Source organism: Puma concolor, chromosome A1 (genome assembly GCF_028749965.1).
Source record: "Puma concolor isolate L17-30 chromosome A1, mPumCon1.1.hap2, whole genome shotgun sequence".
Taxonomy (NCBI): domain Eukaryota; kingdom Metazoa; phylum Chordata; class Mammalia; order Carnivora; family Felidae; genus Puma; species Puma concolor.
Genome location: NC_141667.1, coordinates 98,298,394 through 98,311,681, shown reverse-complemented (window position 1 = coordinate 98,311,681; position 13,288 = coordinate 98,298,394). Strand labels below are relative to the sequence as shown.

The 13,288-nt window shown below is 40.0% G+C and overlaps 1 protein-coding gene across 3 annotated transcripts in view; it reads right to left on the bottom strand.

Annotated features, from left to right (window-relative positions):
* AP3B1 (adaptor related protein complex 3 subunit beta 1) overlaps window positions 1-11,886 on the bottom strand; it is a 267,105-nt gene extending 255,219 nt beyond the window's left edge. For 2 of the 3 annotated variants that reach the window (XR_015248393.1, XM_086698262.1), the window contains exon 1: window positions 11,595-11,886. Coding sequence is in view for 2 of the 3 variants with exons in the window: in XM_086698262.1 (XP_086554388.1) it covers window positions 11,595-11,722 (128 nt within the window). In the remaining variant the exon portion in view is untranslated. The remainder of the gene's footprint in view (window positions 1-11,594) is intronic. The other variant, XM_086698234.1, reaches the window with a different exon arrangement.
* Window positions 11,887-13,288: the final 1,402 nt, after the last annotated feature.

The following is a 13,288-nucleotide window of genomic DNA, read 5'->3' as shown; positions in this document are numbered from 1 at the left end:
ACTCAATATATATCACTACTCTGAATCCTCCCTTAAGCTCCAGATTCATTCATCCAACTGCCTATTTAATATCTCCACCTGGATGTCTAATAAGCATCTCAAACTTTACATGCTGAAGCTCTTGATTCCCCTCCCCTTTAAAAACTTCCTCATCACACATCTTGATTTTAGTGGACAGCCAATTCCAAACTTATAGCTACTTAGGAAAAAAACAAAAAAAAAAAACAAAAAAAAACAAAAAAAAAACAAAAACCTTGTATCCATCCTTGATACCTTTTTCTGTCATATACCCAAATCATCAGCAAAATCTCACTGGCTCTACCTTCCAATTTAACCCTTTCTCTCTATTACCACCAATCTGATTTCGTCATCATCTTCGCTTGCCTGGATTACTGCATTAGTCTCCCTGCCAGTCTCCCTGCCTTAAATCTGGAGTCTATTCCTGGTTCAGGAGGCAAAGCGATACATTTAAAAGGTGAGCTGGATCACCTCACTTCTCTGTTCAAAACCCTCCAATAGCTTCCCTTCTCAGTCAGTAAAATCAAAGTTCTTAACAATGATTTACATGGCCCTATGCAATCTGGTTCCTTACGTCTCTGACTCCTCACCTACCGACTTGCCCCCTCCTCTTCACTCACTCTGCTCTAACCATACTGGCCTGTCTGTTGATCCTCACACAGGTCCAAAATTCTCCTACTTCAGGGCCTGGGCAGTTACAATTTCTTCTGATGCAATACTCCCCCCAAGTGTCACTGCTCACTTGCTTCAGGTCTGGGCTCCATTAACAAATTCTCAAGGACATTTTCCTGACCTTGCTATTTCAAACTCCAACCCAATCTCCACCCTAACCGTCTGTCCTCTTTCCCTGCTTTATTTTTCACCACCGCATTCCTTATCACCAAATGACCAACCATACATTGACCTCTTTGATTGTCTTCCATGAAAGCAGGCATTCTGCCCATTACTTAATCCCCAGCATCAAAAACAGTGCCTAGCATACTGAAGCCATTAATATATGTTAATTCAATAAATTACTTCTGTAATTTTTTTTTAGTGAATAAACACTGGACATGAACAAGCAGGTTCCAAGTACCCCACAGACTATAATCTTCTTGATGCATGAAATATAGATGGCACACAACAGGCACTTAATAGTTACTGATGAACTTTTAAATGCCCAATCTGCTCAAAACCTTCCGATTGCTGCTCCTATGATTCAAAGTTAAATCCAAAGCCCCTACACAATCTGGCCCCCTACCTCTTTGCCCTCATAGTACTAATTTCCCCCTCATCCTTCATGACCAAACTCTTAATCGAGGCCTTAACATATTTTGAGAAAATCCATTCCTAGAGTAAAGCTGGGTAAAGTGTAGCTCAGCCTACTTCCAAAACTCATGATTTTGGAATTGGCATTATTCATGAGTCTCTCCCTTGTCCAGCTGCCATGCCACCGCACTCAGCTGAAAGATTAAGGCACTGGCCTTCTAATTAGGTCAGTTCCTATTAGCAACACAAACAATCATCCCATCAATAGCAGACATTGACTATAAATTGTTCATTTCTGTATACCTATGAACTTTTCCCAGCTGATATGCTAAATAAGTCTTCCCTAAATACACAAACCAATGAACGTTACTCATAATCATATGAAATAAAGGAAAATCATTTCCTTCTTGATTATTCTACTTTGGGTGCTTCACTTTAAATTCTGAATTTGGACGACGGGCAATTTGTTTTTGTCAGTAGTTCATTTATATACACAAATGCAATACTGTCAAATTATTTCACTATAATACATTTGTCATTCCATGATCATTTGTAACTTTTGATGCAGTAAAAAAAAGAACATTTCAACCAACCATCTGTCTTCTTTTTCTGTTCTGTTTTAATCATTCATTCTAGTAGTGTTGCTCTAAATTCTAAATACTTTTTAGAAATAAGGGACGCCTGGCTGGTTCAGTTGGTAAAATGTGCGACTCTTGGTCTTGGGGTCATGAGTTAGAGCCCCACACTGGGAGAAGAATTTAAGAAAAAACAAACAAGGGGCACCTGGGTAGCTCAGTCAGCTGAGCATCCTACTCTAGATTTTGGCACAGGTCATGATTTCACAGTTCACAAATTCGAGCCCCTCATCAGGCTCTACACTATGTGTGTAGAGCCTGCTTAGGATTCTCTTTCTCTCTCTGTCTTTGCCCCTCCTATGCTCTCACTCTCTCTCTCTCAAAAATAAATAAATAAATAAAATTAAAAAAAACAAAAACAAAACAGGGGTGCCTGAGTGGCTCAGTCAGTTGAGTGTCAAACTTCAGCCCAGGTCATGATCTCACGGTCCGTGAGTTTGAGCCCCACATCAGGCTCTGTGCTGACAGCTCAGAGCCTGGAACCTGCTTCGGATTCTGTGTGTGTCTCTCTCTCTACCCCTCCCCTGCTCATGCTCGCAGTCTCTCTCTCTCTCAAAAATAAACATTAAAAAAAAAAAAAAAAAAAAACCTGCCTAGAAATAATGCAATATAACACATCTTGGGAGTTAACTGTAAGGCTTGAAATTTAAATATTCCAGATTTTCTCCCTGGATTTCACCAGATCAGTGATCTTAAAATAACATACTCTGTATCAAAGATGAATATTTCGTGGCTGAATATTTATTTTTTATTTATTTTATTTTATTTTTACATTTATTTATTTTTGAGAGTGTGAGGCAGAGCACGAGAAGAGGAGGGGCAGAGAGACAAGGAGACAGAGAAATCGAAGCAGGCTCCAGGCCCTGAGCACTGAGCCCAATGCAGGGCTTGAACCCACAAACCATTAGATCATGACCTGAGACGAAGTCAAACACTTAACTGACTGAGTGTCTTGAGCCACAGATTGAGCCACACAGGCGACCCTTGGCTGAATATTTATTAAGATATATAGTAAAAGTCAGAACTGACTCTCCCCCAAGAAGAACAATAAAATGGAACACTTTTATAATCTGTTGGAAAATAGGAATCTGCTTACAGACACTATTTCATCAATTTTCTTGTACAATGTGGTAAAATTTTACTTGATTTGAAGTATATTTCAAGAATTAAATTATAGGAACCCTATGTACCAGTGAAATGACAATTTTTAACTTGAGTAGTTGGTCTTATAAAACTAGCAATCTTATTGGGGCGCCTGGGTGGCTCAGTCGGTTAAGCGTCCGACTTCAGCTCAGGTCACGCTCTCACGGTCCACGAGTTCAAGCCCCGCGTCGGGCTCTGGGCTGATGGATCAGAGCCTGGAGCCTGCTTCCGATTCTGTGCCTCCCTCTCTTTCTGCCCCTCCCCCGTTCATGCTGTGTCTCTCTCTGTCTCAAAAATAAATAAATGTTAAAAAAAAAACTAGCAATCTTATTCATGTGAAGACAAAAACAACTAGCTCATCTAGCTGGGAATGCACTGCAGATACCATTACACAGTTTCTTCTTCCATTAACTGCCATCTTGGGACACAGGGAATTAACCAAGTCAAAGATCAATAAAACACTGACATTGCCTAGAATTTTATGTGCCCTTTACAAATAAAAAAGGTGAATCCAACTTACACACATAACATGGCAAATATGTTGTTAAAAACAATAATATATTTGGACATATGTCCTTCAAACATAACTGAAGCACAACATCATGCTACAGAAATCATTAGTGGAATCTATTTACATACTTGCAACCCTGGACTTCTGAGCACAAAAGAAAGGAATTAACAATTGGAAGTCTATGCCTCTTCCTAATATGCTGACAAACCAGGGCTCCAACACTTGCAGCATCTCAAACTAAAATATCTGACATATCAAAATTGCAGCATTTCCATTTTGTTCAGTAAAGTACTGTTTACATAAGTAAAGTCTTAAATATCTTTTGGTTAGAAATATCACACTGAAAAGCTGAGAATTATGCAATTTAACATTAATTATATACTCGTATTATTATTAGTTCACTTTTAGCTTTATCTCACCAACTAAATTTGAATTTGTTTTTCAATGTTTATTCATTTTTGAGAGACAGAAACAGAGCGTGTGCAGGGGAGAAGAAGAGAGAAAGGGAGACACAGAATCTGAGGCAGGCTCCAGGCTCCAAGCTGTCAGCATGGAGCCCGACGCATGGCTCAATCCCAGGAACCATGAGATCATGACCTGAGTTGAAGTTGGATGTTTAACCAACTGAGCCATCTAGACGCCCTAAATTCTAAGTGTCTTCAAAGCAAGATAAAGGTCTTATAATTGTTTTGTATCTTTGTGCTGAAAACACGTAAGAATGAACTATACATATGGAATAATCCCTAACGTGCAAATAACTGGCTTGTGTTCTTCAAATGTGCCAAAGTAGCAAAAGACAAAGGTTAAGGAACTATTTTGAAGAGTGGAAGAGAGACAAAAAATTTCTGATTGTGGGGCACATGGGTGGCTCAGTAGGTTAAGTGTCCAACTCTTGATTTCGGTTCAGGTCATGATCTCAAGTTTGTGGGATCAAGGCCCACGCTGGGCTCTGTGCTGAAAGTGTGGAGCATGCTTAGGATTAGGTCTCTCCTCTTCTCTCTCTGCCCCTCCCCCACTCATGCTCGCTCACATTCTCTCTCTCAAAATAATTAAAACACCTCCATGATGTTTCCAAGTCAGTTAGCCCTAACACAGTAAAGATTCAAGCAATGCCATAAAGAAAATGGCTGTTCTGGAACTATATACAATTAATTTCAGGGTGATGCAATAACACATCAATAATGTACAATACAATAAGGATACCAGACCAGGTTTCCTTCTCTATATGGTCCAATGAATCAGTCATGCTTTATTTTTTTTAACTACACTAATCACAGAAACAATAAATATTAGTAGAATCTGAATCATTCAATTGAGTAAAGGATGTGAAAATATTATTAAGAAAAATTGTAAGATAAACACTTTGCTCACAAATTATTCTTTCACATAAAATATACCATCTAATAGTATGTATGTGAAATAGACATTCTTTTATACAATATTCAACAAATATTTGTTGAGTAACTACACAACCGAAAAATACAGGGTGACTTAATGAGATACAATTATTGGTGAGAAATACTAGGACAAGTGAAAACAAAGTAGAGCAAGCTTTGAACAACTGGAACTATAAAAAAGCATTAGGGGCACCTGGGTAGCTCAGTCAACTGAGCATCTGACTCTTGATTTCAGCTCAGGTCATGATCCCAGGGTTGTGGAATCAAGCCCCACATTAGGCTCCATACTGAGCATGGAGCCTGCTTGAGATTTTCTGTCTCTCTCTGCCCCTCTCCCCTGCTCGTGCACTCTCGCTCTCTCAAATAAAAATAAAAAAAGTTTTTTAAAGCATTAAATGAAAAAATAATAAAAATATGATATAATCCCTAATTAAAATTAAATAATATAAATAAAAAATGGAAACAGTCACACAAAAAAGTTTAGAACCTTGTATGAGACACAATGACTCTTTGACGTATGTCCCAAATAATAAGTTACTATTATTACAGCACTGACATCTGGGACCGGTTTATCTTTATTTTTAATAAAGTACACTCAAGAACATCCCTATAAAAAGGTTACTTTTGTTCAGCTGCACTTCCATATGCTTTTTTGAACGAGAGAACAAGTGACAGAGATAAGGTTAGATTTGCTGTAATTACATAGAAACCACAGACCCATGTAATCTTCCTAGGGGACGCCACTAAGAAACACTGATATGAAGGATTAAAATGTTATATATAATCTTCAAGACTGATGTTGTAAAACTGACAATAAATAAAACTTAAGTTAAAAAAATAAGCTAGGCTTTACTCACGCAGTACAAATACAATGATGCAGTACTGACTACGATGTATCACAGGACATAGTATGACTACAGGAATGCATGGCAGCCCATTTGGGGTCTAAATCAGCTCTGTGAATCTAAACAAATGAAAAACCCACCCCCATTTCAACAGAAACTTAAAAATGCTATTTTTTAGTGTGTATGAGGGGGTACTGCATTGCTAAGTTACTAGTTACTATGGTTCTCTCTTATTATTAAACCCAATGGCCTCTTTTCAGGCTTCATTCTATTTATCTTCACTATGTAACTCCTAACATAGGTGACCACTTCCTCTTATTAACTTTCCCCTTAGCTCTGCCACCCCCAGTTTTGTTTTTTTTTTTGTTTGTTTGTTCTTTTAAACCTTCCTCTGGTTTCCCACCCATCAGAGCATGGTCTCTTTCCCTAGTTCCAACCTTAAATGTTGGTATTCCCTCAGTCTATGTCTAAAATGCCTTCTTTTCTAAACAAGAGAAGTTCTCTGGCAGGGGCAGGGGTGATGGAGGAGTCGTTCGCCCATTCCCAAGCTTAATTACTGCCTACAGCTCATAAATATCTATGTCTCATCTGAACATGCACGTTTTTTTGCAACTCTCCTGGTTTCTACATACTTTGCTTGAGGAACTCCCACCTTCCTCCACCTGGCAAAAAAAACTTCCTAGGCTTTAAGAACTAAAATGTCACCACCTCAGTGCAGCTTCCACTAGCTTTTCCAAATACTGTTAATTAATATTCTAGTTTAGAAATCACTTTCAACTCTACCATCTTATGAGAACCTCACAAAATAGGCAAGTATCATCACCTTTCTAGAAAAGAGGATACTGAAGTTTCAAGAGATCAAGCAGGGGCACCTGGGTGGCTCAGATGGGTTAAGTGTGGGACTCTTGATTTCAGGTCAGGTCACACAATCTTACAGTTCGTGAATTTGAGCCCCACATTGGGCTCCGTGCTGTGTGGAGCCTGCTTGGGATTCTCTCTCCCTCTCTCTCTGCCCCTCCCCTGCTTATGCTCTCTTTCTCAAAACAATAAATAAACTTTAAAAAAAAAAAAAAAAATGAAGAGATCAAGCAAAGTGAACAAGGAAACATTACTCCAAGCAGAAAACAGGAACTTAAACCCAGTTCTCACTCCAGGTCCAATGCTCTTTCTAATACACCATGATACTCTCAAAGAAGATTCAGAAATTTAGTAGTTTTACCATCGTTAAGAAAAATACGTCTCCTGTTTCTTTCTAGAAATTGTTTAATCTAGAAATAAAATTATTAAAATTATTTTTTAAGTTTATTTATTTCGGGGAGAAGGGGCAGAGAGAGATGGAGAGAGAATCCCAAGCAGGATCCGCACTGTCACCACAGAGCCCCAATACGGGGCTCAAACACACAAACCATGAGATCATGACCTGAGCTAATACCAAGAGTCAGACACTTGACTACTAAGCCACCCAGGCAGCCCAAAAAATTATTTTTAATTGTACACACACAGCCAAACTGGCTAAGATAAAAGAAGAACTTCTTTAAGATAAAGCAGGAAAATAATTTAGGAAAAAAACTAAGAGCAATAAAAGTTTACAACAATCCCAAAAGAAAGAAATACAGAAAGAAAAAAAAAAAACTTTACATTTTAAATGGAAAAACTGAACATCTTGAAACCAATAATCTACTATACAGTCTTGATTAACCAATAAATGACGTACAGGATCTGCTTTTATAAAATGATCTAAAAGTCCACAATTCTGGTTTTTTTTAAAGGAAGAAAGGCACACACAAAAAATTGATAAATAAGATTAAATTCAGAAAACAAAAATCATCAGTAATTCTGTCACTAGGAAGTGACAGGCATCCCTGAGGTGGTTAGTGAAGGATCAAAGGACACATAAAGCTTTAAGACAAGAGGCCAAAGAACAGATTAGAAGAAGTGGGAGAGGTGGAAATCAACACTTTGCTGCGATTGCAGTAAAGAATGGCTCAGGAGACTCATCAGTGGTAGCTGCATCTAGGAGATGGTGGGTTTAATAAGGAGCAAGACATGTGCACATCTCAAAGTATCCCCCCCATAGAAAGACTACTGGAGAAAAAAAATAGAGGACAACGTTTTTACACTCTGCCTCCAGATGCAAGTCTGAGAACGCCACATCACTATGGGAGTTTTCTAGCCAGAGGTACGTAACACGAATCTAAACATGAGGAAACACCAACAAATCCAAAGTGATTAACATGCTGTAAAATAACTGGCTTGTATTCTTCAAATGTGCCAAAGTAGTGAAAGACAAAGGTTAAGGAACTATTTCAGATTTAAAGGAGATTAAAAGAGATACAACAACTAAATGAAGTGCATGACCCTGGATTGGATCCAGGATCCAATCATGCTGTACTAGACAGAAAAAAAATACTAAAAAAAAAAAAAAGTATTTATTGAGACAAATTATTGAGACAAATGACAACATTCAATTACAGACTACAGACTGTACTGATATTAAATTTCCTCAATATAAAAATATTGTCCTTAAAACAATGAAAAATGTAAAAAAATCATTGTTCTTAAATACATACCAAAGTATTAAGAGTAAAGAGACAGAATGTATACAACCTATTTTTCAATGGATCAAAAACCAAAATATTAACGTATATGTGTGTATGTATGTGGAGAAAGAGAAAAATAAAGCAATGTAGCAAAAAAAAATTTTAAGTGATGACTCTACATAAACGGTAGGTCTTTGTTCTATTCTTGTAACTTTTTTGTAAATCTGAAATTATTTCAAGGTGAACCATCAAAAATTAGAGCAGAGTTGGCAGGTGAATGGATGGAGAGAGTCAAAAGGGGTAACTTCCAGGTATGAAATAAGTCGGTCATGGGATGCTCTGTAAGCTTGGTGACTACAGTCAATAACACTGTATTGCGTATTTATTTTTTTTTTTTTAATTTTTTTTTTCAACGTTTATTTATTTTGGGGACAGAGAGAGACAGAGCATGAACGGGGGAGGGGCAGAGAGAGAGGGAGACACAGAAGCGGAAACAGGCTCCAGGCTCCGAGCCATCAGCCCAGAGCCCGACGCGGGGCTCGAACTCACGGACCGCGAGATCGTGACCTGGCTGAAGTCGGACGCTTAACCGACTGCGCCACCCAGGCGCCCCTGTATTGCGTATTTAAAAGTTACTGAAAATAAATCTTAAAAGTTCTCATCACAAGGAAAAAAGAAAACTGTAACTATGTATAGTGACTGATGTTAACTAGACCTATTGTGGTGATCATTTCTGAATACATACAAATATTGAACCATGAAGTTATATACCTGAAACTAATATCATGTTACATGTCAAGAATACCCCAGTTAAAAAAAAAAAAAAAAAAAAAAGGAGGGGAGGAATAGGATAAGCTTTAAGTTTTTTTACTTAAATTTTGTCATTTGGTTGGGAAAAAAGTCAAAAAATATCACCATTTTAAACAAGAATGTAGGCTGAAGAGAGATTAAAGGAACACTTCCAGAACAGAGGTCTCCTTGCTCATATACAATCCCACTAGGTTTGCAGTTCAATGACCAAAATGTTTCTAATTCCTGGAAACTTCAAGGTAATACATGGCCTACGGCTACTTTTCAAAGTTTTAGACTTTTAATATGTTGTATGCATTCTCTAATAAAAGCACCATAAATGTCATCAAGTGGTAAGTAGTATATAAAGAACTTGAGAGAATGGGCTCTGAGATTAGGCCTGTGTTCAAATTCAGAGTGTAGTGTTCAAGCTCTGTGATCTTGGACAAGTTTTAACCAGTTGCGCTCCAATTTCCTCATCTGCAAAATGGAATCAGTCAAGTATCTGGAAACAAGCCACTGAACTACTAAGGAGGACTGAATAAGATAAATGTAAAACAGTGTGCACAAAAGCACAAGCACTCAATAAATATTAGCTATTTTTACTTTTTCTTCAATGTTTATTTTTGAGAGAGACAGAGACAGAGTGTGAGCAGGGGAGGGGCAGAGAGAAAGGGAGACACGGAATCTGCAGCAGGCTCCAGGCTCGGAGCTGTCAGCACAGAGCCCGAGGAAAGGCTAGAACTCATCAACCTAGACCATGACCTGAGTCAAGTTGGGCGCGTAACCGACTGAGCCACCCAGGCGCCCCTTAGCTTTTTTTATTTTAAATCCAACCCGCTTGGTCACCTCAACAGCACTGGTCACAGTCAAAGCCATACATGGTTGTCCAAACCAGGCCCAAATGTGACAAAATAGGAAGTCAGAAACTCTAAGAGAAAAACATCTTAGATGTTAACAAACCATAAAAGTAAGTTAATCGTAAGCAAATCACATGCAAAGAAGACTGAGGCTGACTTACAGGGTAATTCACCAGCTGAACATTTTGCTAACAGAAGTGTGCAACTGCAACAAGCTCCCCATTAGAACAATCCATCATTCTAAATGCACTGAATGAAAAATGAAGAGAAATTATCTTACCTGAGAACAAGGGGAAAAAAACTGTACTCCACATGCTGTATATAAGATTTCAGTCAGCTTAATACAGTCAAAATGTAAACCCAATTTCAACTACTAGCAACCTTCCAGACTGCCTGTTCTTGTTAGTAAAAATTTAAATTTAAATTATACTCTTCTGACATCTACAAGGCCATCAGCACAGCTACTTTAGCTTAATTTAGCATGAATCTAGTGACAGCCTATTATGTGACCATAGTCTAGTACTGAGACATTAAAAATAAGAGAAATGTAAAAATGATTACAAGAAAATTTAAAGTTACCAGAATTCTGTAAGTTTAAAATCCCTCCCACCAAAAAGTTTGGGGGTGTTTTCCTTCCATTTTTCCGTGGTACTCATTTTTCCTTTTACAAAACTAAATGCACACTGTTTAGTATTTGTCTTTAAAATTCACATTATTTGGGCGCCTGGGTGGCTCAATGAGTTAAGTGTCTGATTTGGACGCGGGTCATGATCTCATGGTTCGTGGGTTCGAGCCCCTGCATCAGGCTCTGTGCTGACAGCTCAGAGCCTGGAGCCTGCTTTGGATTCTGTGCCTCCCCCTCTCTCTTCCCCTCTCCCGCTCATGCTGTCTCTCTGTGTCACTCAAAGATAAGTATTTTAAAAAATTAAAAATAAATAATAAACTCAAACTCGTTATTAATTTGTAAAACCTAAAGATTTGTTCACAGTCATACTTTTCTCTACTTATATGCTTATTACTTTGGTATTGCGGGGTTTTTTTCCCTTGTAATGCAAAGGATATTGTCCAAAAACACGAATGTTCGTATAAAATAGTTTGTCCATTCATAAAGCGCCTAAAACACCTACCTCCACGCTCCTACACTCCAGAGTGAGAGAAGAGTTTCCCATACGCAACAAGCACTCTAACGCGTCCTCTCAACTCCTCAAACACCTTTTTCACAATAACGCCCAATTCTCCCAAATTTGATCCAGCAAATATTAAGTAAGCTAGAAGTGTTTGTTCAAAAATCAGATTCCGGTGCCCCAGAACAGACCAACTTAATGAGAGTCTTGGGGATGAGACCTGAAGCTCTCCAAACGGTTCTTTCCTCGCTAAAGTTTGACAACGACGAGGGACCCCTACACACACTCCAAACTCTCCCCCACAACTCCCACCACTCCCAACTGACTCAACCCCACCCACCAGCGGGAAACGCTACCGCCCGGCTCCCGTGCGGTCTCAAAACGCCCCCACCTTTCCTGGGGTCCAATCCCAAACCCGTGGCCCGCTCCTCCGGGGTCCCCAGCTCCTCATTCCCAGCCCCACACCCCAAACCTTCTTCCTCACTTCTTCAGATCGCTGCTAAAGAGGCCAAAGGCGCCGGAGGGGGAAATGGTCGAGGTCGCCTCCTGACCCAGCTCCGTCGCCTCCCCTCCGCCGGACTGCTCACTGTAAGCGAAGCTGTTGCTGGACATTGCTGCGGTGCTGGCTGGGGTCGGGTTGGTCCTGCCGGGGCTTCTGCCCGAAGAGCTCCTGTCCAGAGGACGCGGAACAAAACTAGTTCGCGAGCGGAGGGGCGCTAGCTAGCGCTTCCGGACTCGTCACGGCTCCCTTAGACGACCTGGCGGCCCACCCCCTGCGCATGCCCAGTGTGCAGGCAGGCCGGAGCCCACCCCTCCCAGGCCTTGACTGGATTTGCCTTCTCCGGGTTTTTGAGGTGGTTGAGTGGCTCCGTCCCAGGCGGTGCGGAAGGGAGTCGGTGGGCGGAACCAGAAGGGCCTCTCGGCTTTTAAAGTTTTTCGGAGAGAAATACCCATTGTATCGAATTTGATCCCTTAAGGAGGTTTCCCCACCCGGGACACTTTTACTTGATTCCTTTAGTAAACCAATAGCTTTCAGATTTCTTCTGAAATGCCATTTAACACACCTGATCAAGTGTCCTAAATGTAAGACGATCGCTTTTCCTTTCGTGGGCTGGTTTCTGCTCCACTTCCTCCTGCCAGCATTGCCTTACTTTCACAGCAGTCCCACGCAAGCCCTTTCCCTGAAGACTGTGCCTTTGAGAATCCATTGAGAAGGGTTCGTTCCAGTGAAAGGTTTGAACGAAAATCCAGGGCCAGCAATTCCCAGGGGCTAAAGGAGCGCTTCCTACTGGCCTCTGACCACCAAAAATAAAATCAAATAGAGCCACCTCGGGCGCCAGGTGTACTGTATTATCTGGACACGTCTTTACTTCTTGCTTTCCCACTGTCAGCACTCTCTAACATCTGCTAGGGAGCTAACGCTGAATGTTGCCTGGCCTCAGAGTAGCACTTGGTAAAGCCTCTTTCTGGCATAAGGTCCCCCCAGGATGCCAGCTCAGAGAGGTTCCAGAGCCTTCCCTACTTTTCCCTATTCTTTTCCCCTCTAAGTTAGCCTTAAGACCCAAAGGCCAGAAACAGTTAGGACCTAGTGAAACACAAATTGGGGCCCAGCCCCTCTAGGAGGAGGGTGGAGCCTGTTCAAGGATCAACTCCTCAAAAGGCCACGCAGAAAATAATGAAATACCAATGCAAACCTGCTAAAATAAAACCTGGAAGACTTAAAAACTCTAAATGTGACAGATAGGAACTCTCATTACTCGCAGGAATGCAAAGTGCTACAACCATTTGGAAGATACTTTGTCAGTTTCTCATAAAATTAAAAATATTCCAACTATATAATTCAGCAATACCAACCCTTGATATTTGCAGGGGTTAAAAATATGCCCACCCCAAAACCTGCACATGGATGCTAATAAAAGCATTATTCATAATTACCAAAACTTGGAAGCAACCCAAATGTCCTTCAGTGGGTGAATGGATGAGTAAACTGTGATCTATCCAGACAATGTAATATTCCTCAGCGCTTCAAAGGATATGAGGTATCAAGCCAAGAAAAGACCTAGAGGAAACTTAAACGCACATTACTAAGAGAAGCATATCTGAAAAGGCAACCTACTATATGATTCCAACTGTATAACATTCTGGAAAAGGCAAATTATGGAGACAGTAAAAAAAAAA